The following is a 25,299-nucleotide window of genomic DNA, read 5'->3' as shown; positions in this document are numbered from 1 at the left end:
AATTTGAAGAAGATGAGCATTTTCAATCAAGTTATAAATGAAGTTTATAATGATAAAAATGATAATGATGTTTATTACCATAATCATGAGTATAATATGTTTATTTATTCTTATTTATTCCTTTCAGTGAAACATAAACATAATGTCTCTCCAACAAATATGTTACTATTAAACAAATCATTGTGACTGCGGATTTTACCAAAATTTAAAAATAATTATGCATCATCACGGTAATAATACCACAAACTACTAAAGTACCAGGATAACACAACTAAACAAATAAAAAACTAATTATATTAAAAGATCAAACGTAATCTATCAATCCAACTAATATAAAGAAAACTAATCATACTTGTATTTATAATATTAAATACGTAATTTATAAATCATAAAAATTAATTTATTTGTCAAGAACATTGTCTCCTTAATCCATAATCGGCCACTTGACGCCTTGAAAATTACCGAATTGTCAAAAAAGTCATTTTAATTATTAATCTACTAATTTATCCGTCTGCTGTATGACCGTGACCTACCAAAATTAAAAATTATTTTTATGATTGTTTACTCAATGTAAAGTGAAGAGACTATTGTAAGGAGATAGGAAGGCATGATGGTCAAGTGCATGCTGACCTTACAAAGACCATTGACATCTGGTCACTAGTGTAATCTTAACACAATCTATACAATATCAACACGGATATAATGTAACCACAGATATTGAAGATATCACAAAAATAAATATTTTTCTGGTTTGTAATTTTATATGACGACGGTCTTTGTACGTAGTTAAAAAGTAGACCTGGATGGAAACCAGCTACCCAGAAATAATGTTGAAATAAAACAGAAAAATATGCTCTTTAACAGTTATTAAGCAGAGGGTCTATTAATAAGTTTGATAAAAAACTGTTTTGAATCATTATCATAATCATACTCATAATTTGTCATAACTGGTTATTAATAACTAAACCAATTATGACAATGTTTAAAAAAAAACTTAAACTTAAAGAAGCATAAAACTAAGCATCTCAAATCTTTAAATTATGAGGAAACTAACTCAGGGTCTGTCCAAATGTAGGTCGTTGAAAAACATAACATATCATATTATTCAGTGATGTAGCCATGAGAAATAAAGTGGTATGGTTTTCGCAAGAAAAGGGAACAATCTCTGTTCAATCCACTGGGTTGTCAAAGGCCTCTGTGTTCAGGTTGAAACCTTACCAACCGTACTGGTGGCTACGGCCCTGATATTTTATAAAAGACTACATGAACTAAAATTGCAAGTGAGTGCTGTGAGCAGAATGTTGATCAAACAAAAATGATTTACAATTCCAAATATGGAAACTACATCCTGCAAGGCAAGATGACATAAACAACTTTTAATTAACATTTACAGACAAGAAATTAATGAGTAATTATAAATAAACCACACAAATAATTAGTTCTTATTATTCAACTATAAAACAAGTGTTGAATTCGGAACAGGCTAATTGATGTTAAAGTCTGCAATGTGGAGATCTCCTTGATTTTGCTCAAGTGGACGCGGAACCATCTGGGCACACGAATATTTAGTACGACTTGTGCTAATACTTTAACTTTCTCAAGTGGTTATTCCATTTTTCTAGCAGGGGAAATTTTAATAGTTTACATTTAGTTGCAATGTTTTAGTCAAGAATGTATTATTCATAATTTAGTTACTGCTCCTACCAATGAAATGAGAGAATCTGTTTAGTACCTGAGTGGGATGTCGCAAAAGTATATAAAGAATTTCAACATTCTTTGAGGAGAGATATTAAGTTTTTAAAACGTTATTCTGTCATAGGATCCATTACGTAAGGTAAGTTTACATTCTGTTTTGTGTAAAATCTTTACAAACTGTTAAGTTTGGATTGAGCATTGCAGAGTTTTTTCTTTTTCCATTGAGTTCAAAATATTCTATAGTAATACTGATGTTCATCTAACAAGTCTCAAGATGATATTGAAAACAATTTTCAGATGGTTCCTCTAGTTTTTAGGCAAGAGTGCGAGAGGGAATAAGCAACCTCTGGGAAGGGGTGATCAGGTGACCATCAAGGGTTTGATCAATCAATCATGAATGTGTCCTGTTAAAACCAGGCCAAACATACTGTAGCCCTCTGTTACTGCAAACATTACATTATTGCTTTATTTTTTTTATCAATAACTAAAAACAATTGTTATTTTATTCCAGAATTTAATCATTAAAATGAATTTCACACGAATACAGTGCTTGGTTCTATTGGCATTAGTGAGCACACTATTCAGATTATCCACATCTTTGTCAATATCTACATCCTTGTCAATATCGCAAGCATCTCATAAACTAGAAACTATAGAAAAACAAGTCGACAATGGCGTTCAAATCGCAAAAATAAATACAGAGGTAGTTAGATTAGACAACGACGAAGAGAGGAAAATAATAGACGAATATCAAGGCTTCTTTACATCCCGACCACGAGACGGCAAGCCAAGATCTTCAGCTACAATTTCAAACCTGGCATCAATTGAAGCTGTAAAAGAACATACAAGAGTACGTGCAAGACGTTCTGCTAATAATCAAAGAAGCGAGCGAAGTGTTGAAAAAAATCTAAGAATTAATCAATTTAATAATACGCCAAAGTCTTTAAAAGTACAACGAAAATATCTGAAATGGTTAAAGTACAAATACAATAAAAATTCTGCAAAAAAATCCAAAAATGAAAACTTGGTAATAAATTTGGAAACAGCAAACGAAGGCGATAACACTACAGAACACAGTAACATGACGATGTTTGACAGCGAGAGATTGTTGAACAGAACAAAGAGATCAGAAGAAGATGAAAGATTTATAAGAGTATGTCCAGTTATTGAGTCATGGTCTGATCTCAACTTGGCAGTGACGGTTCAAAATGAAATAGTACAGATTGTTCAGGTATGTGTAAAATCACTTATTAAATGCAAACTTTAATTAATAATATAATATTCTGGATTTATAAAGTGCCTAATGTTGTGAAACCTGTAAGAGTTGTACATATGATTACACCGGTCATTTTTGGATCAAACACGTATGGAAACATACTCCCATAATGCAGCTAGTGAGAAGTGCAATTGTATTTTGACCTTACCAGGTACCCATTTATACACTTGGGTGGAGAGAGGCAAACGTAAGTAAAGTATTTTGCCTAAGGATAAAAGAAATGCGATAAGTGTTGGATTCGAACCCACGATCAGTAGTCCAACGTCCAAGACACTGCGCCACACTCCTTTACAATTACAATGTTCAATAGCTGTGTTTAAAATGACAGTTTGTACCTGCATTGAACACAAAACAAGTCACTGTAAACTTGATGATTGATCATTGTCTCAATTTAATTAATTTTTGAGATATTTCAGGGGTCAAGTGCTGGAATGTGTCATTTGAACACTAGCACAAACAGCCTCCCTTCACCCAACTGGCTTGCTGTTTGTGCACACATGTACATGGTTTTAAATTTAAGCTAACAGATTGTTCATACAATTTCGTATTTATAGGGCTCACGTATGTACCAGAGGCAGTGGTTCTTGGAGGAAAGATGCAGAAGCGGCAGTTCTAGACTTGTTTCAAAAGTTTCTTGCGCAAGACACTTTCGTCTAGTGAGGGCAGTAGTTATTTTCTTAGAAGTTGACAAACCAGTTTCAACGCAACTGGTGAAAGTTGAATCCTGCAAAGCTGTAGTAAGTGCATAACTACAGTTCACACAAGTTTAAAACAAACTGTTGGACAAGTGTGTCTGGGATAGTCACACTACCACACTAAAGTACATGTATGCATTTTAAACAGGAACATAGAAATTTGCAAGAGTGAACAAAGTCTTCCTAATTTTTAAATAATAAAAATAAATACAGTATACACATGAAATGTGGTAAGCTTCGATGCACAAATATACACAGCAAGCAAACAAGTTATGAAGGTATTAAAAAAAAGGCGAGGGGGGGGGGGGAGAAGGTGTAAGAAAAGGGTCTAGAAAGGTGGGCAGAAAAGTTTCATATGAAAGGTAAAAGATTTGAAAAGCATGTGTTTTGAAATGTTTATGACAACAACCAACAGGGGTGAATGTCTCACACACAAATCAAAGGATGTATAGAATATAAAATGAAAATCACATGCAATATAACTGTAAAGCTCTGTCTACACTATCAAACTAGTTTGACAACAAAAGTGTAATGTGCCCAAATATGGTAGTGATATGATCATCATGTCCATATATTGGCACATATTTTTGTCACATAAAGTTTGGTAGTGTAGACAGAGCTTTAAACAAAAACCACTTCAAACTTGAGAACTTACCATGCCATTAATGCAATGGTCTAAAGTGGGAAAAGATAGTAATGAATCAATCATTTATCTACTTGCAATGTACAGTATATTTAACATTGTTTTAAATAAAATGTTGTAATGTATTACTGAAATCAAATGCTTCATTCAAGCAGTCGATAATTTCACTTGTAAATGTACAGTATATTTAACATTAATATATAGTGGCATAGTGTTTAAATAATATGTTGTAAGGTACAATCAGTGAACTTTATTTGGGTGTCGATAATTTGACTATTTGGACGAGTTACGGTATCATTAAAATGAATTTGTATGTAAAATTTAATTTGTAAATAATTAGTAATAGATAATGTTTTTATAACTAGATTTACAATTGTTTACAATAACAAGCTTTATGACTTTATATAAAATAATGTACTATATATTTATATTAATTTCCTTCTAATTAAATAATTATTTAGTATTAGCGGTAGTGTCTATTCAAATAGGTCACAAGAGGGAGACATTTTTAGATCAAACAAACTAATATGTTTTAAAAATTAAAATATCAAAAATCACTGTTGTCAATCAATTACACAATTATTATTTGATTATTATGCTGAGGTAAAATAAATTTAAATATAACATTGTGTTTCATTGTAAAATCTGTGTTTCTATATATTCGTTTTCCTACCTGTGGCATTGTTCGGTGATTGTGTCTTTTGCTGGGTGACATCGATCTGGACCGTGATATAGGTATGCTACTTGGACGCCCAAACGCATGTGTTTGTCTTTTTTCTGAAGTGATCTCGGTATCCGACTCGGGACTGTAACCAGTTAGTATTGGTTTGTCATCGATGCTAATGATGGGATCTTTTGGTTGCTTTGCTGGACCTACATTTGTTGGGCTTGCATTTGAAATATCTGTAGTTTCAACAGACATAGATTTTGGTTGCCGCAATTCATCACATCTCTCCTCACTTTCTGACGGCTTTCGTGACTGTTCAAAAGCTTGGAATGCAAACGCATTTAATACTGCAAAATTGGCGGCCATCTTGCTTGATTGCTTAATTCGGACAGGATTAGTTTCTTCAGTGAATTTCATTCTTTCTGAATTAGTTTTAGCATCTGCCATTTCTGGTTCGAATTTTTGTTTTGCCAAATCCGTTGTTTCCAAATTTAAACTTTTGTCATCTATGATTTCTGGCACATGTCTGTTTCTCGATTCTTCTAAAACTTCACATTTGTCTGAAGACTTGGCTGGCGAGTTTACAGAAGGTAAAGGTGTAACCATAGAACTTAACGAAGAGACTGATTTCTGTGTCTGCAAAGGTTCTATTTTATCATATTGCTCAGTCATCTCATCCTCATCTATAAGGGATAAATCAAGTTGCACCTTCCTTAACAAGTTATCTCTGTGACTGAACAGCTCACACTCTTCATCAAACCTAGCATCTCCAGCTCCTAGCTTCTGAAGAGTTTCACCTTCTAGCTTCTGAAGAGTTTCACCTTCTAGCTTCTGAAGAGTTTCACCTTCTAGCTTCTGAAGAGTTTCACCTTCTCGCTTTTGAAGAGTTTCAGCTTCTAGCTTCTGAAGAGTTTCACTTTCTAGCTTCTGAAGAGTTTCACCTTCTAGCTTCTGAAGAGTTTCACCTTCTAGCTTTTGAAGAGTTTTAGCTTCTAGCTTCTGAAGAGTTTCAGCTTCTAGCTTCTGAAAAGTTTCACCTTCTAGCTTCTGAAGAGTTTCACCTTCTAGCTTCTGCAGAGTTTCACCTTCTAGTTTTTGCAGAGTTTCAGCTTCTAGCTTTTGAAGAGTTTCAGCATTTTGATCTGTAATACAACCGCTTTCAGTAGATATATCTTCTCCAGTATAAGTGCTATCACCAAACGTTTCAGAGTTTTCATAATTAGCAGTGGATTCTATCATTCGTTTGCTAGCACCTGTAACGTCTTCATCTGAAGTTTCTTTCTGAGATGCGTCTTCCTTCTTAGCTGCATCTCCAGATTTTTCTTCCTTCGAAATATTTTCGTTCTTTGGATTTCCTTTCTGAGAATCAGAATCATCATCTTCATCTTTCTCTTCAGGTTGTGTTTTATCGGTCGCTGGGATTGTGTTCATTTGAAAGACGACAATATTCGAGTCTTCAGAGTCACCATTGATTGATGTTGCTTTAACGCTAAATCTACAAAAAGGAAATAATACTTCAGTTAGAAATCAAGTTAAGTCCCATCTCATGTTAACTAATCTTTCAAATTCAAATTAATTCAATAACAATTCCTTCAAAATTATCTGTTCCAATAGTTGACTAATAACCTGGTTTACCGATGATTAATACTGTATTCATTTTTGTAAATAGGTTTAACGATTGACAATGGAATAAAGCATAGATTTCCTGTATTAACTGGAATACTAGACTGGGGTACTACTATGTACCTAGTAGTCATTTTATTAAATGCGTAAGGGTAAAGCTACATTTACCACTAAAGCTCTGTCTACACTATCAAAATTTATGCGACAAAAACATGTGATTTGCCGATATATGGACATGATGATGCAATATCACTGCCATATTTGGGAAAATTTTTTGTCAAACTAGTTTGATAGTGTAGACAGAGCTAAAGACTGCACAAGTGTTGTTAAAAATGGAAAATCATATACAATCGTGAATGTAGCTTAATAGTATTTACCGATATGATCCTGGTCTAAGGCCACCTAGAATAGCTTGTGTCTGTGTAGTGGACATTTCCTGCATAAGGTCATCGTTCAGTGAGATGCAGAGCGTATAACCCTGGATGCATTCCCCTTCAGCTAGCAGTGGCACTGTCCAGGTCAGTTGCAGACTAGTTTCTGATATACGCCTTACACAAAGATTCTTGGGAGCTGGAGGTTTTACTGGCTAAAACAAATGTAGGTTTGGATAATAAATAGCAAATAGAAATGCAGTACCATAGAGACACCTGGGACCCAACAAAATGTCCCTTTAATAGAAGTGCCTTTATATTAGAGGTTGGCTACATTGGTAAAAAAGTATACAGTAAATTGGTCATTGTTCGTTTCACAGTGTCCTTTAACTGTCCTAAAAAGTGTCTCTTGAACAGGGGTGTCTTAAAAGTTCTGCTGTACTTATTAAAAATCTAATCTATGTTTTGGAAGTGAATAGTAATCAATATAGCTTTTATAGTTTATCTATTTTAATTAAGGCACACACAAATAAAAAGAAGACAAAACAAAACAAAAGAATACATTACCTGTTCTTGATTAGCATCCTCATCATTCATGATTTCTAGAGAGGCAGTATCTTTAGGCGTCAGTTCCTTTTGTTCATCAGAGGTATCAATTTTGTTTTCTTTACAGTCATTCTTTTCTTCGGTTAAACGTAACACCTGCCTATCAGAAGGGCTCTTCACTTCAGTATTGTCTTGCAGAGGAGAATCATCTGATAACTTTTTTCTTTCACCATCGTTCTTGCCAGACAACTTGCTTGCACCGATAGATTCTTCTGTACTACCTGTTTGTTTTTCCTTTTCTACTGGAATGGCTGTTTCTGAATCATGTGGCAGTAAATCTTTAAAGAATCTTGCATGTCTGATTGATGGAACACCATCAGGTTCACTGGTGGCAATGGACTCCTTGGTGACGACCGACTCTTTGGTGCCAACTGACTCTTCAGTGCCTAAAGATTCCTTTGTGCCAACTGATTCCTTGGTGCTGACGGAATCCTCAGCTGGTTCTGTCGTACCAGAAGACACCTTGGTATCAATATGCTCATTGGTATCAGCAGAATCATCTCCGATCTTGGTACACACTTTGGTTTCAGCTGGTTTTGAAGTACCAGACATTACCACGCTAGAACTAGAAGACTTTTTAAGATCTTCTGCCACCTTGGAAACTTGGGTTTTAGCTGGTTTTGTAATACCAAGCGAAACATTGGCAGAGACTTTAGTACTAACCGACTCCTTGTGTTCCTCAGACTTAGTATTTACTTTGGTACTTACAAACTCTTTGGTACTAGCAGACTCCTTAGCATGTTCTTTGGTACCACTAGACTCTTTTTTCTTGGAATCCTCTGTATTAAGAGAACTTTTAGAACCAGTAGCAGGTTTTTTGGTATTGATCAAACCATTATTACCAGCATTCTCTTTAGTAATGGCTGACTGCTTAACTCCAGTAGTTTTCTCTGTACCACCAGATCCTTTATCAACCAATGCTTTGAAACCACTACCAGGAACATTCTTAGGTTCATTAGAGGTCGTTTGTTGTCCTGGCTTATTCTCAGATAAGTCTGATATTGTTGTGATTTGTTGTCCAGTTTTCTTCTCTGTTGAGTCTTTAGCCTCAGACTTTTTCAGCGAGTTCTGCTCTCCAGTCTTCTTTTCTAATGAATTACTAGTCCCAGACTTTGGCGATTTTTGTCCAACCTTCTTTTCTGATGAAGTCTCGGTCTTAAGTGAGTTCTGTTGTCCAGTTTTCTTTTCTGGGGAATCTTTAGTCCCAGACTTGTTGGGTGATGTTGACTTGCTTTTTGAAGACTTCCCCTTTGCTGGGGATCCATGTGTGGCCTGTGAGTCTGGCTTCTCTTTGGCTTGCAGCATTCTTGTGAGTGATTGCATCGAATCTTGCATCTTTTCAACCTTTGAAAAATTAATAACATTTTAAAACTTGAGGAGAGAGATTTCTTTTAATTAATCAATTTTTATTGATTTTATTATTATATTTGATTGGTTTTAATGTGATGGAATAAGTTATTTCGAATAAATATCATTATCATTAACTGAAATATCTAAAAACTGTTACCTGACTTTGAAGCGATTCAAACTTCTGACTAAAATTCTGATTGGTTGATAGTTGGTTGTTTGTGTCCAATTTCAAGTCATTAATTGTCTCCTCCACCTTAGCGTCCCTTTGATCCATAGCATTAAGTTTCACCTCTGCTGACCTCTTCCATTCTGTAAGGGACTCCACCTTTAGTAAGAAATATTGGAATTATGATTATCATTTATTTTTATAATTTCATTTGACATTATTCGTAATAAATTATAAAGTAAACTAACTTAAAATGGTTGTTAAATAATACTTTAAATTGATATAGCTTAGTATTATCCCTTATACCGAGAAGGTAGAAATTTAGGTACAATATTTCATAATAAGTACAGTAATTAAGTCTATACTTAATTTCCATTTCAAATTATCACTTATACTTATATCGAGAAGGTAGAAATATAGGTACTTTATTTCATAATAAATACAATAATAGAGTCTATAAGAAAAGCAACATAGTTTCTTAGATTTATAAGATATAATCACCGACTCAATTTCTGAAACCAATTATAGACAATTGTATGTTAAACATTAATGTTAGATAACATATGCCTGGAAACAAAACTGAAACAAAAACTCATTAATAAATGTACATTAAACTAATTTGAGAGTTGACATGAACAGGAGGTCAAGTACTGGAGTTGAATACATTCGATTGTTTCATTTTAATTAACAATTACCTGTTAAGTACAAATTAAACACATGAGAATTTGTTTAAACAATAAACAAATTAGCAGCAAGTTAAAAGAATTTAAAACACATTAAAACAGCACCAAAAAAATGTAAAACAATATTATTCTACTACAATAGACGTTTACAAGATAATTACCCTATTAAAAATGGTTGAACCCATCTATTGGGTACTGACAATCATTCATAGGGGAGTTTATCATTATACCATTTGAGATTCATACTTTTGTTGATTTATTTAAAACGTATAATACGAGTTCAAATATATAAAAAGCTCTCACTTTATGTTGGATATAAATCAAATAGATTATGTAATACTCATATTTTCCCTAAAGAGTAATAAAATACAAAAATTTTACAACTTTGAATGTTAAAAGGGAAAAAAACACATGTTTTTTGTCGAAAATAGTATTAAATTATGTTGTTATTTCGGTTTTAATTTCAGCAGTATCTTTGTAGACGTAAACATACTACTTAAATGCAAGTCTGTTTTCCCAATAAGTACCAGGTTGAACTTAGTTTGTTTTTCACAACACAAATCTTGTACAAGGTTAAATTGAAAGCATTCTAAACATCTAGATTCATTGTTAAAGCTTGGTTCCCACTAGGCCGCAACGCAAGGACGTGGATGCAACGCAAGGACGTGGATGCAACGCAAGGACGTGGATGCAACGCAAGGACGTGGATGCAACGCAAGGACGTGGATGCAACGCAAGGACGTGGATGCAACGCAAGGACGTGGATGCAACGCAAGGACGTGGATGCAACGCAAGGACGTGGATGCAACGCAAGGACGTGGATGCAACGCAAGGACGTGGATGCAACGCAAGGACGTGGATGCAACGCAAGGACGTGGATGCAACGCAAGGACGTGGATGCAACGCAAGGACGTGGATGCAACGCAAGGACGTGGATGCAACGCAAGGACGTGGATGCAACGCAAGGACGTGGATGCAACGCAAGGACGTGGATGCAACGCAAGGACGTGGATGCAACGCAAGGACGTGGATGCAACGCAAGGACGTGGATGCAACGCAAGGACGTAGACGCAACGCAAGGACGTGGATGCAACGCAAGCGAGTTAACCAATAACAAGCGACAGTTCAAATAATTCATCGCTTGTGATTGGTCAACTCACTTATGTTGCGGGACGTCATTGTGTTGCGTCTCTAGTGGGAACCACGCATTAACATTTATATAGCGCCCATTTCTTTGATAAACTCATATCAGCGGCGCTTCACATACTGTCATAACATTGGTTGAAACAAAAAGTGTTGTTTTTAATTTTTAAGCAAAGATGTACAATATGAGTTGCTAACCTGTGAACATAGTGCTTGCATCAGGTTCATATGCACATTTCTCAGATTCCTTTCCTTTTCATTCTCTTTCTTCACTCTACATTGAAATAAAATTAAATCAATCATTAATGCAATCCATCAATTTTTTTTTAATGGTGTGACTTGATCTGTAGCAACAACTCTTTGAAAACTTTTTTTATTGTAATTGTTTTTAACTAGTAACAGTAGAGTAGCTTTGCGTCAGAGAGTTGAGTAATTGGTCAGATGTTTTGCCCTACTTTGACACAATTTGTACTTTACACTAAGTAAAAATTGAGAATACTTCCAAATTGATTGAAATATTGATGTTTTTTTAAACTATGTAGCAAGTGTTATTGAAGTTGTTCATATGTGTTTTAAAAAGGTCATGTGAAACATAGTAGTCATATTAGTCACATAAATCCTTCTCTACTGTGATGAATGTTAAATATTCTCATTAGCCCTACTTCATTTATATTAACCAGTGTGTTGTCTTAAATAAAATTTTGGAAAGTACGTAACCTGTTTAATTCCTGTGTCAGGTGATCAACATGTTCTTGTAAACGTCTTCGATGAAGGTCATCCCATTTTTGTTGCATATCATTGCCACAGCGTAGATGATGGCCCTTCCAAACTGCCTGAATACGTGTGGCAGCGCTGTCTTCTTCTGGTTTCCCTGATTGGTGTGATCTGATTCCTTGCCGATTAATGATGTCATTCCGGTTAACATCTTTTCCATCTTCTTTTGAGTCATATTTCAACTTTCTTTCGTTCGATTTGCGTCTCTTCAAAGCAATTTCTCTAATTCTTCTTAACTCTGCTTGGCAAATTACTTCTTCTACTTTCTCTTGTTTAAATGTTTTTTTATCGGTTACACTTTTTGATCTTTTATAAGACGATTTCTTTGGTTCAGAAAGACCAAGTTTTGGACTAATCTCGGGATCGAATGAAGTTTGTGGTTTGGTCTTTTTAACTCCTGTGTTCTGATCAGGAGGAATTAGTCGTTTGTTTTCGTACGCCTCGTAACTAGTTGGTTCCCGCGTCCGAGCGGCGTTCTTCGGAGTGTTGAACAAGTAAAACTGGTCGCTACTTGCGTTGTTTGGATTTGCGTTGCCGTTTTGGTGACCAGATTTTGTAGTCTGTGTATTGATAGATATGCCTTTTGATCCTAGAACCGTAGCTGGACGATTATCAAATGGTTGAGCCTCGGACTCTTTATGGTTTGGTGGGGCAGTGGATGGTCTGAAGTTTGCATTGTTGAGTTCGTTTGGAGGTAGATTGGTTGAGAATGGTAGGTATAAAGAATTGGATTTTAAAAGGCTATTTTTCCATGATGAGTCTAAAAAAAAAGATAAAAAAACGATATAATAAAAATGATAAAAATAATCTTATAACTGAATAAAACCATTGTATTAACAGCTATGTATGATCAAAATAACATATAATTGTAAAAAGTTTCATTTAATTTATTTGGTGCCACAGTAAATAAAACGAGGAAGAGGATTAAATATACACAAATTTAAATCCTAAATAAATACGAGGTAATTAAATAGGGTAATTTAAATGGTTTCTAAAATCTCATTGGTGAAGTACTGACCCTCTAAATCTTCAAGGACGATGTCCGAATGAGGATTCTTGATCCTCTCAGATAAAACCCATTGCACCATATCCTGTTTTGTTTCTTGTGTCCAAACCTTAATTGGTCCAGTTGGTGGTGGTGGTGAGGGGGAGCCGTGGACTTCCTTATGAGGGGATTGCGATCGCGATCTTTTGCTTTTCTTTGATATCATGGAAGGTGTCGGAGACGGCGATGACAGCGACTCTTCTAGTAACTGCTTCTTGTAAAGTTGCTGTTTGTTCAATATTTTTACCAGTTTCTCATCCTCTTTTAACTGAGTCTGTAATTAAGAACAAACTTAAGCATGCAGTTAAAAGTACCATGTCAACATTATTCTACTACGTTTTGTTTAGCAAGCTCCTTTGTGTATACATCACACTTTTTGACTTCCTCATAAATTGAAACAATCATGTTAATACAGTAAAATACTTTTATTACTGCATTAACTGCAGTAGAATAATGACATGTTGCCTAAGCTATCACAACACAGAACCAACAATTAGGAGGCCTAACTGTAATCCTGCCATTTCCAATAGTACACCCATGTGTCAACACTGTATGATTTGTAGATGGTATGGGTTCAGGTTACGATTTCCTAAGTCTACTACTTCTTGTAATAATAGCGAAATTAGCAAAATTTACGAGATATGACAAGAATATGACGATTAATGGTAATTCTACTAAATAATTCAAAGTGACAAATATAAATGCAGGATTTGGTGGTTAAAGACATCCATAATGTAGGTCATAGGTCATATTAAAAATAAACGTAAACATATTCATTTGATGGTTACAGTATATTTCAATGACCCCACAACTTTTCAAACTCCAAGTTTTAAGTTAAACACTGGAGCTTTATTTATCAAATCAGTATTTTATCTTAAGAAACTTTTACTACCTCAAACAGGACATCTAAGATTTAAAAAAAAACACAGAAAATCATTTTGAAAACTGACTTTTAATAAAAATCTATAAAAAATGTGAAGATTTTTTCCTAGGCAAATCTGAGAAAATGTAATGTCAAATTAAAAAAAAAGATGATGTATACCTCAGATGCGGTAGTCAATGGACAGACACGGCTTAAATACTGACAGACTTCTTTATGCTGACCTGGATGGAATGACCGACCCTTCCCCTGACTGTAAAGCCACTCTGCCTTCAAACTATAAAACAATGTAGAAAAGAGTAAATATAAAAAGTGATGTCATTTAAGCTCTGTCTACACTTCAAACTAGTGTGACAAAACAGTATGATGTGCCCAAATATGGTGGTTATATGCCCAAATATGGTAGTGATATGATATCATGTCCATATTTGGGCAAATTACATTTTTTTGTCACATAAAGTTTGATAGTGTAAACAGAGCTTTAGAATGGGCAGAAGTCATTAAATATACTTTTTAAAACATAACGCAGTTATTTTATTTGTCTAACGAACCACCAAAAGTACAAACTCTCTCTTATAGTATAGATATTAAATATCTGTTACAGCGCCCTCTATCTAAACTCAATGTAAAGCACTTCTTGTAGATAAATCATTGTCGGCAGATTGCAGCTCAATGTTTAAAAACAAATTGTGATTATTTATGGGCTTCATAAAAGCCAGAACATTCTTGCTAACTTGCTCATATTCCCACAAGAATGTTACATAACCCAATAAACTTTATAGAAGCATTGGAACAGCAGTATAATATGCACTGTAAACTTCTAACCATTACATTTGATTTGCATACTCTCTGAAATCCAGAAACTTTCCAAAAATTAATTTTTATCATTCAAAACGCATTCCAAAAAACAGACATATTAGGTCATTAAAGATATTTTACAATGTATACAAACAACAATACACCTATCGTATACAATTTATTAAAAAATAATAATTTACACTATAATACAGATATTGCATTAACTAAATAACACTCTCTTTATATATTTTCGTTTGGATTTGATTACAGAGTGTTAAATTAAGATGGCATGATACAAACATATCATTTTTATTTTCTCAGTCAGTCAGGTATTGGGAGAGTTGACTGTATTCTATTAAAATATAAATTAACTTTAATTTTAAGGTATTTTAATGACCATCAGATTAGCAATTGGTTTTCAACTAAGTTGTTAATATTAAAAAAAGACTAAAGTTGAATTTTGAAATATATGACAAAGAAATAAACATGTAAAAAGAATAAATGACCTTTTGGAGCTAAGAAAAGTTTGGTTTTGTGAGAGCATTTTCAAGAGAGTCCCGCACTCAGCGTTAACTGCATATGATAAACAAATACTCGGCATAACGTCACAAATAATGTGAAACAGTATCATCAGTAAAACACTACCACACGCACACATTGGAATGTTATTAAATCCATTTTGCAGGCTTTACTGATGAAAGTTCATAATTAATGTGTCAGTAGACTGCTGATCATTTTACAAATCAAACTTTAATGTCATTGAATTATTAAAGAAGGGGGAAATTATTAAGGTCAAGGTAGCAACAGCTCTGACACATTTTAATAATCAGTTTATAATCAGTGGGAGTGTTTGTGTCCATTGAGAATTCTATGATTATACCACAATTTGACGTTATGAGCTTCACGTTTCCATGCTTTAATAAGCTACTAAAACACCTTGATGTGTCACATTTTGATAATAAAACATAATTATTGTTGAGGGCCGTGTGCGTCTGGTTTATGATCAGCAATAAAAAGGAATATAGCAATGAAAAAAATCAAATTAGTCAAGATCACATTCGTAAAACCAAACCACCGCTTTCCACATTTCTTCAGTACAAAGTTAGAATGTTAAATTAAATTCAAACTTAGTCTACCAAAAACTACTTTATACTGCCCTAGTTAATTTTTCTGTAGAAGTTTATCAACTAAAAAAGTGTGCCCAAATATGGTAGTGATATGCCCAAATATGGTAGTGATATGACATATCACCATGTCCATATATGGGCACATCACATTTTTTTTGTCACATAAAGTTTGATAGTGTAGACAGAGCTTTATTCTACTAAACTCCATGTTTAAATCAGTTAACTAATATTAATCATATGAAACAAATGCTAACTGTACAGGTGAACATTATCTGTGATGCAACATTGGTTACCTGAGGAGACACCACCCAGCTCTTACCTGGAGTGTAACAGTAGCCCTTGTCATGACCTACTTCTCAACATTTTTGGTAAGCTAATATAATCATGACATACTAATATAAATTGGTAAAAATGCGGAAGGCAATATTTACCATCAAATATTACACAGAAAACCATAACATATCGCAAAATAATTATATAGCAAAATGTCGGGTATCTTGGGAACATATTTATGACTTTGCTACTGGCAATTATATTCCAATGAATTGTGAAAATAACTCAGCCACAGATAAACTAAATGGAATACAACTTAAGAAATGAGGGCATTAAATACAAGAGGGGTATTCTTATATCCAAGTATTTACCATAGCTACTGTGCAACAAGTCCGGGGCTAAATCTATGGTGTTGCTAGGGATGGGCTTATCAAGTACGTACCTTTCTCTTTGAATAATAACAGCGCCATCTAGAACATGCAGAGTCAAACACCAATTGGCTACGTAAGGCCTATAATCAAAACCACTGATACATTTGTTTAAGGATTAAATAAGGTTCTAAACAAGATATTGGTAGAAAATTCATTACAGCTTACACATACTGAAAATTTTGTAGATACATTCTCCTTTCTTCCTAGAAATATTAATCATATTTAAGTTTAAAGCTCTGTCTACACTATCAAACTAGTTTGACGACAAAAAAAATGTGATGTGCCCAAATATGGTAGTGATATGACATCATCATGTCCATACTGTATATGAAAACATCACATTTTTTTGTCACATAAAGTTTGATAGTGTAGACAGAGCTTAAGAAATAATTAAATATATCTATATGACTTTCAAATAGGTTGTACTTGGTATACTAAAAATTAGAAACATAAATACATTAAAGAAAAAAATACAACCTTTATAATATTACTATGACATTTTTAAAAATCGGCTTAGAATAAGAATAATGATAGTACGCGTGGTAAAGGATACACAGAGGCCGTCATTAAAACAGCAGGGTTGTTTTTGATCGACAGTTGTTCCAGTTCGGTAAGACAGCATAAATATGACATCTAAAAAAATATACAAATTATAAAAATCACATGAAGATGACCTAAAAAAATGTGTTTTTGCTCCCGCAGCGAATAAATTTTGTTTCTGGTTTTGAACACATGGTTGCGTTCATCCGGTGACCTACATTGCACATGTGCGCTCACAGCATGTTTTGTGTTATCTTTCAAGAAATCTCCATAATTGACAATTTGTACCTACAATAATGTTAGAGAAATGTCACAGTTTATTAAATAATGACAATTCAATATAAGCTATATTATTTTTGAACCACACGCAAGGTAACATTTATTGAGTTCCATGACTGTGGGCTCGCATGCGAAATGAGACGCTAACTGTTTATGACTGTAATGCTAGGTTTTTTAGGCATAATACCAAGAATTGCCATCGGCTAAGTTGCTCACTCTTTCCATACTAATGTACTGCAAGTCAAACACAACATATCTACATAAAGGCTTACAAGTCATTCAGTGTGGAGTTTTTTTGTATCATGAAAAGAAAACTGAATCAGACTGGATTTGAACCAGGGACTAAAGGCTTACTAGGAAACCACTGTAACTACCAAGTCATTGCTTAAATCTCAAAACATTAAAAGGATGCAAAAGTACATACCTCCGTCAAGTCACTGATTTCATTTTCTGCGAGAGATAGTGTGGTGAGCGAAGTTGGAAAATAGGCAGGTACACCTCGTAGCGTTGTCAAGATGTTACCATGAAGAAGCAAGGTCTGTAAAAAACAATTATTATCTTTATACTTTATTATTAATCTTACATTCATCAGAATGATGGATGAAACTAAGCCAGGACTGTTTAAAGCACCTTTGGCTGGTCCTATCATTGACCAAGGGCTTCTCTCGTCCAGTGCCCACCTTGACCAGAGGAGAGGCAATAATTGATCAATATGAAATTTGATCAAAGATACTATGCAGTGAAGTGATGTAGCCACAAGTTATGAAGTGGTGCGGTTTTCACAAGAAAAGGGAACAATCTCTGTTCAAGCCACTTGGTTGTCAAAGGCCTCTGTGAAAAAGTGTTGGTGCTGGTGGCTACGGCTCTCCTATGTAAATCCAAATGCACTTGAACAGGATTTAGATAGTTTTCTAACAAATAAATCCATTTATACTTAAAAGAACAGGATTAACTAAAGTGAATTACAACAACTAATGAAGAAATCAATTTAATTCAGACAAATCTCACATAAATCTTAGCATTATAATGTCAAACTTTGTTGCAAATCAAAGAATCTCAATTACGTTGGTTGTGTGACTAAGATCTTGAATGACGTCATTGACCGACGATGATCACTTTTTATGTGAAGATCAGCTTGATGCTGTTTATTCAAGAAAATAACTTTCTTAATATTCAAGTAATAAAGAGAAAGGAAGCAACAATGAAATTGCTTAATTCTTAAATCCTCTATTTCTTTTTTTTTCTTGTTAAATCACTTTTTGTTTAAACTTTTATTTTACTTTACTCTGGACCGCACCTTCATTCAAGAAGTGTGCCACTGTTCAAAAGTGTAGTTTACAAATGAATTGTTATTATTAGTATTTATATTATTATTCATTTTGTCTGCTCAACTACTGTTTTCATAAACTGTGCACAATTGTATATACTAAACAAGTAAAGCATCACTAGCAGTCACTGAAGATAACTACAATTAAGCACAATTTTTTAGACAAAGATTTGAATAGTTTTAACGGGAGTTTTAACATTTCAGAACTTAAGAACTATGTAAATTTGTTAAGTATCAGTTTAAGCATGATTGGTAACCATTAGCTACAGATAAAGTGGAAATTCAATAATCAATATTTTCATAGTTAGACTGGATCTCAACCATTCCAAACCAACCTTGTACGTACTTAGTTAAACACATAATAGCTTTGGTAATTAGTTGGCAATGGATAGTGTAATTGTCTACAGTATTAAAAGCACTATGAAAATAGTGGCAAAGAAATAGAAAAGTAACAATAACATTGCCTCTTATTCTGAAGTGTTTTTTTTCTCAATTTCTTTATTTTATTTGAACCATATTTAATGAGGGTGATCCATCCAGCAATTGATGATCATTTGGGACCCTCACTATTTGATCATAGAAGTACAGTAGAACCCCTGTTAAGGGTACAAACAAAGTGTCCCCTTAATAGGGGTGTCCTTTGAATAGGGAGTTTGTTATAGTGTTCAAATATATATTGATCCTTGTTTATTTAGCAAGAAAGTGTCCTTTTGATAGCTCTTAGCAAAAGTTCTGCTACTTTGTGACGGAAATAATGACCATAATGTAAGAAAATGCATAGAAATATAGTAGAACTAAGTAAGTACTAAGTACTATTAAGGGGACACCTTCGGAATCATACAAAATTAGTGTGAATAGGAGAATATAAATATATTGACACTTTGCAACATTGTGATGTAAATAATGACCAACTAACATTACAACATCCCAATAATGTAACTTGACATTGCATTATCATGATTCTCCTAAAAGCATTAAAATACTTACACCATACTTGAGTATGTACTTAAAATGATTGTGGTATGCACGCAAACATTTTTCTAGACTCTTAATTGACCATGATCTTTTGGGTTGTGTCTGATGTTTCTTTTTGAGAACATTTATGAGAGGTATTTTTTTTTAAATATAATAATAATCATTTTTCAACGAACTATTGCACTAAAATGTGTTTTTGTAGATTTGACATTTTGGTCTATTAATACATTTCATCTTCAGTGAAACAACAAATTGTGTTTAAGTCTTAAGGGAAATGTACTCAGATCGTAAATAATATTACAAATACATGTACATTAGGTTTGGAGATGATGCTTGGAAACAACGGCTGATGACGTACACAATGTATTTGAAACAAAGTAGGCTGAATTGGTTGATTATAAATCTTGAGTAATGTTCTGTCTACACTATCAAACTAGTTAGATAAAAAAGTCGAAATATGGTAGTGATATGCTTAAATATGGTAGTGATATGCTTAAATATGGTAATGATGATATGTTTAAATATGGTAGTGATATGATACCATTATGTCCATATATAGGCACATCGCATTTTTTTGTCAAAGTTTGTGTAGATCACAGAGCTTAAAGGTTTGTCACAAAATATTAAACTTTACAAATTGTGCGACATTACTGGTTAATGAATATCACTGAAAAGTTTGTAAACTTCACGTGGAGCTTTAAAATGTATCAACTGATGGTTATCAAGATAATATTCCAGGTGTTTCACTTTGTAATATAAAACAATTATCACTGGGTCCTTTCCCATTATGTCATACCATAATATTAGATCCATGAACGACATACATGCCTTAAGGACATCACGTAAATAAACATTAACTGAAGTTGAACTGTAACCTACATTCAATGTATTAAAAAATAGCTAAACTGAATTAACAGTATATTGTTGTGAACTACGTTGAACTTTTTTCACAACACAGAATTAGTACCCCAGCAAAGAAGGTTAAGTTTTCGTTACATTTGATATGTTTGTTCCTTCTTTCACCCTTAGGCAGAAATTTTAGGTGCCTGTCTATCAATTTTTACAAATGGTTTTGTGACTTTAGGGTTTATTCCATTTGTGACCGAAAGATGAAAAATCTTATTAATAATAATAACAAACATGCAAGCAAAATAATATTGTTTATTTCAAAATCAATGGTTTTATTAATCCGAAATTATTGTGGGGGAAAGTGTTGAGTTCCTGAATATTGAAATATGATTGATTGAGATTTTGAAGAAGGTGCACTAACTGGTTCAGTAGCTGAGGTCAGTAGCAAGACTTTAATATTTATTGTTTATGTCAGTCACAAGTTGATGAAACCTGATAAATTATAACAATTATACCAACCAGGTGCCAGGCACAAAAAAAAAGTTATGATAATGGATATATTTCATTAATTAATCATAACCATCAATTAATTATTAATTATGTCTACACACTCTTTTTTCTACTCTAATGCATGTGAACATGGATCTGCTAGCCTGTATAGAACAGAGTTAACTCTAGTGCATGTGAACATGGATCTGCTAGCCTGTATAGAACAGAGTTAACTCTAGTGTGTGTGAACATGGATCTGCTAGCCTGTATAGAACAGAGTTAACTCTAGTGCATGTGAACATGGATCTGCTAGCCTGTATAGAACAGAGTTAACTCTAGTGCATGTGAACATGGATCTGCTAGCCTTTTATAGAACAGAGTTAACTCCAGTGCATGTGAACATGGATCTGCTAGCCTGTATAGAACAGAGTTAACTCTAGTGTGTGTGAACATGGATCTGCTAGCCTGTATAGAACAGAGTTAACTCTAGTGCATGTGAACATGGATCTGCTAGCCTGTATAGAACTTACAGAGTTAAGTCCAGTGCATGTGAACATGGATCTGCTAGCCTGTATAGAACAGAGTTAACTCTAGTGCATGTGAACATGGATCTGCTAGCCTGTATAGAACAGAGTTAACTCTAGTGTGTGTGAACATGGATCTGCTAGCCTGTATAGAACAGAGTTAACTCCAGTGCATGTGAACATGGATCTGCTAGCCTGTATAGAACAGAGTTAACTCCAGTGTGTGTGTGAACATGGATCTGCTAGCCTGTATAGAACAGAGTTAACTCCAGTGTGTGTGAACACAGCTAACATCTTCATAATCAAGTGTAACAAACACAATATCAAAAATCAAACTTTATCTATAAAAATATGATAGCAGTGCTTATAATGAAGTATGCTGCAACGTGACATTTGACCTTTAGTACATGTTTTGACACTTAACAGTAAAAACATCAATGTCATGATAAAGTTTACACACACATGGCAAGTGTACAATAAAATGTGATTAAGCACTGTTTATCATATAAGTTTAATTAGCATTAAAGATCAAATACATTGGATGTTGAACAATGTTATTTAGTAGCAATAATGAAATGTATGTTTCGCACATATCTCGAGACATCTGGGACTAAAGAAAGACATTTTAATGGGAGCTGCCTGTGCAATGTAAACGATCGTGAGTAAGGCAAAAAACTAAGATGGACGGACGGAATTACAGCAAAGGGGGTTGTACAGCTGTGGAAACAGTTAGGTCAGCACAGGATCGTAAGGTATGGAGGAATCTCTCATTACACAGTTGCTCAGACACCCTGAACCATTTGTACCAAGAAGATACATTGGATGTTCTTTGAAAAAAATGTTGTTGTTCAGAAGATCTTTCCGCAGTAACTACCGACTACAGCACTGCACTCAAATTATCTGCTAATTTCTCTTTGAAGTGGTAATAGCAATTAATAGTAAATAAAACCCATAATAACGCAGCAAGTATAGTCAAATACAATTCAACGTTATTGCCAACATTATTGCTATGTAAACATACTTTTTAATCATACACATCCAACAGCGAGAAACTCGGCAATTACAGAGAGAGAGTGGAATTAAAAGAGTCGTGAGTTATAACTCTGGCAATACTGTAGGTCAGGATTGAACCCTGGACTTTGGGATTTGAAGGCAAGCATGTTAACCAGCAAACTACAGCTTCACTATTTGAACTTGATGTTAAAAGAGGTAAATAAGGATGGTATATTAATGTATTAGACACATACATCATGGTAATTGGCAGTAACAACTTTGCTCAACAATTATTGCAATTCTGTGATAACAAGGCTGGTTTTTATTTATTTATTTGTATTTCAGTTCATTTTGCAAATAACAGACATAAATTAAAAATGTACAAAAAAAAAACGATATTAACTGAATGAACTGAGGATAATCTGAGAAAGTTGAATAAAAAACATATTACCATTGGGGTCTTCAAATACAAAAAGAAAACATTGAAAATTCCTATTTTAAATTTTAAAAACACCATTACATAGTAAACAATTTGCAATACATTTAAAACATTTATAAAATTAACAAATGTAATAGAATTTTCCAGCTGGATAACTGAAGCGTTTTAAAAAGCAATATTCAAGTCAATGTACACCACAAATTTGTTTAGCATTATTTAAAGCTCTGTCTGCACTATCAAACTACAGTAGTTTGACAAAAAAATGTGATGTGCCCAATTATGGTAGTGATATGCTTAAATATGGTAGTGATATGACATCATCATTTCCATGCAGTATATGGGCACATCACATTTGTTGTCACATAAAGTTTGATAGTGTAGACAGAGGTTAAGATATAATAATCAGGCCTTGTCTTGAAAATTATAGGTGTGCTACAAATTGCACTCCTCAATACATTCAGGGGTGCTGTAGGTGTGCTGTTTGTATGTTGGTGTGTAGAAGTTTACCAAATTTAAGCGTGTTGTAAATCGCACTCCTCAAGGGCAGTTTAGGAGTGTGTTAGGTGAGTGATTGCACTAGCTCGCCTTAAAAGACAAGGCCTGAATAATGAATGTTACCTTTAAACAGGTCAATAGTGAGATATTGCTGACGGCAGATATACTGTTATCAGACAGATCAAGGTGCTTCAGTTTAAGACAAGCGGATAAGTTGTCCATAGACTGCAAAACAAAACATTTTAATTAATTTCAAAGTTTATCAATACTGTATGCTTTATGGTGGAGACAAGAACACTGCTGATTTTTACAATAAGACGATAAGATTTTGTACCCTTATTTGGATATTTTGTACCCCTATTTGGATATTTTGTACCCTTATTTGGATATTTTGTATCCTTATTTGGATATTTCGTATCCTTATTTGGATATTTTGTATCCATATTTGGATATTTTGTATCCTTATTTGGATATTTTGTACCCTTATTTGGATATTTTGTATCCATATTTAGATATTTCGTATCCTTAATTGGATATTTCATATCCTTATTTGGATATTTTGTACTTTTATTTGGATATTTTGTACACGTATTTGGATATTTTGTATCCTTATTTGGATATTTTGTACCCTTATTTGGATATTTTGTACCCGTATTTGGATATTTTGTATCCTTATTTGGATATTTTGTATACTTATTTGGATATTTTGTATCCTTATTTGGATATTTTGTACCCTTATTTGGATATTTTGTACCCTTATATTGTTATTTTGTAACCTTATTTGGATATTTTGTGCCATTATTTGGTAGTTATTTCCAGTTCTAACCTTAATGTTGTTGCCTGATAAGTTCAACCATTCCAATTGTATCAAATCTTTTAAGCCATCAATTCCTTGAATACTGTTGGTTGGTAGATTTAAAACACGCAGATTTCTCAGCCTGGCCACTCCATTTATATGTATTATACGATTGTTTGCTATAGAAAGCTGAATAACAAAAAACAATCACAAAATGAATTACATTTGAAAAATTAAATTTTCTCTCTGTCTTGCATGTTATTGTTTTGTTCAATTATCTAGGATTGCAATTTAGCTCTTGTCAATTCTTCATGGAAGTAAATTTATTTATTTTATTTATTTATTTATTTATTCAAGATCCAACAGTGTAAAGAAAAACACCAAAACAGGATCGCCATATAAACATACAATTTACAAAAAAAGAACAAGGAAAACAAACAGATTTATATAATTATTAAAAATGACATTATTTAAAATTAAAGCAGAAGTATTACTAATTTATATTAATTATTATATGAACAGTTTAAATAGAGTGTCATTTATTATTTCTCACTTGTTGAAGATTCAGACATTTGTCTAGCTGTTCGATCTTGGCGATCACATTGTTGTCCAAGATTAATGTTGAGTATTGGTCAACATCAGACAATTCTGGAATAGCTGTATTTATCTTCTTTAACCCTAGATTTGATAAATCTTTCGCCATCTTAAATGACCTATTATAAGAAAAAAACATATTCACGTCTGTGTCCAATAAATCAAAAAGTCTATCCTCTAGTTAATAAATAGGCCTGTCCAGGCACTAAGTAGCCAGCAGGGAACATTTTCGCCAGTGTAGCATAGCAAAAAGCTATACAAAACAACCTTATTGCTACACATTTTGAAAATTGTGTAGCAAAAAAATACTATACAAAACAATGTTTCTCGACCTAAAAATCAGTTTGATTAGCAATATTGCTAAACAAAATTTTTAAATGAAAATTTTCCCTGGCCAGTGCTACTAAGCCTGGGCCTACTAATAAACTAGAGCCTAGTTGGAGGCCTAACTAGCTAGTTAAGTTAGGGCCTAGCTAGTACGTAGATATAATAACATGATTATACTAGGCTAGTATTATAAGTATAATAAAATTAGAAGAGGCTATAGTATACATAGGCCTAGCCTATGCCTAAACATTATAAACTTGAAATGAAACTTCAAAGAAAGTAACTAGAGTAGGCCTAATTCTGTGACTGTTTTGTGTACTATATAATGTATCATATGGTAGTAGACATTTATTATCTCACTACTAGACCCTATGCCGGTGTGTATATTAGTTATTACTGCTTTGACTAGGCCTAGGCCCTAGAGTG

General features: G+C 33.6%; 1 protein-coding gene across 1 annotated transcript in view; it reads right to left on the bottom strand.

Annotated features, from left to right (window-relative positions):
- LOC144847767 (uncharacterized) overlaps positions 1-25,299 on the bottom strand; it is a 28,489-nt gene that overhangs the window by 2,930 nt on the left and 260 nt on the right. The window contains exons 2-15 of the mRNA XM_078704280.1: positions 24,506-24,665; positions 23,983-24,141; positions 23,280-23,381; positions 17,490-17,603; positions 16,800-16,879; positions 16,258-16,341; positions 13,780-13,894; positions 12,711-13,011; positions 11,636-12,452; positions 11,117-11,192; positions 9,084-9,251; positions 7,538-8,920; positions 6,977-7,185; positions 4,983-6,471 (exon numbers count right to left, since the gene is read on the bottom strand). Coding sequence (XP_078560406.1) covers positions 4,983-6,471; positions 6,977-7,185; positions 7,538-8,920; positions 9,084-9,251; positions 11,117-11,192; positions 11,636-12,452; positions 12,711-13,011; positions 13,780-13,894; positions 16,258-16,341; positions 16,800-16,879; positions 17,490-17,603; positions 23,280-23,381; positions 23,983-24,141; positions 24,506-24,655 — 5,247 coding nt within the window. The 5' untranslated portion in view covers positions 24,656-24,665. The remainder of the gene's footprint in view (positions 1-4,982; positions 6,472-6,976; positions 7,186-7,537; positions 8,921-9,083; positions 9,252-11,116; positions 11,193-11,635; positions 12,453-12,710; positions 13,012-13,779; positions 13,895-16,257; positions 16,342-16,799; positions 16,880-17,489; positions 17,604-23,279; positions 23,382-23,982; positions 24,142-24,505; positions 24,666-25,299) is intronic.

The sequence above is a fragment of the Antedon bifida genome, chromosome 7, assembly GCF_963402885.1.
Source record: "Antedon bifida chromosome 7, ecAntBifi1.1, whole genome shotgun sequence".
Taxonomy (NCBI): Eukaryota; Metazoa; Echinodermata; class Crinoidea; order Comatulida; family Antedonidae; genus Antedon; species Antedon bifida.
Note: the sequence above shows the minus strand (reverse complement) of the source record. Positions and strands in the feature narration are given on the sequence as shown.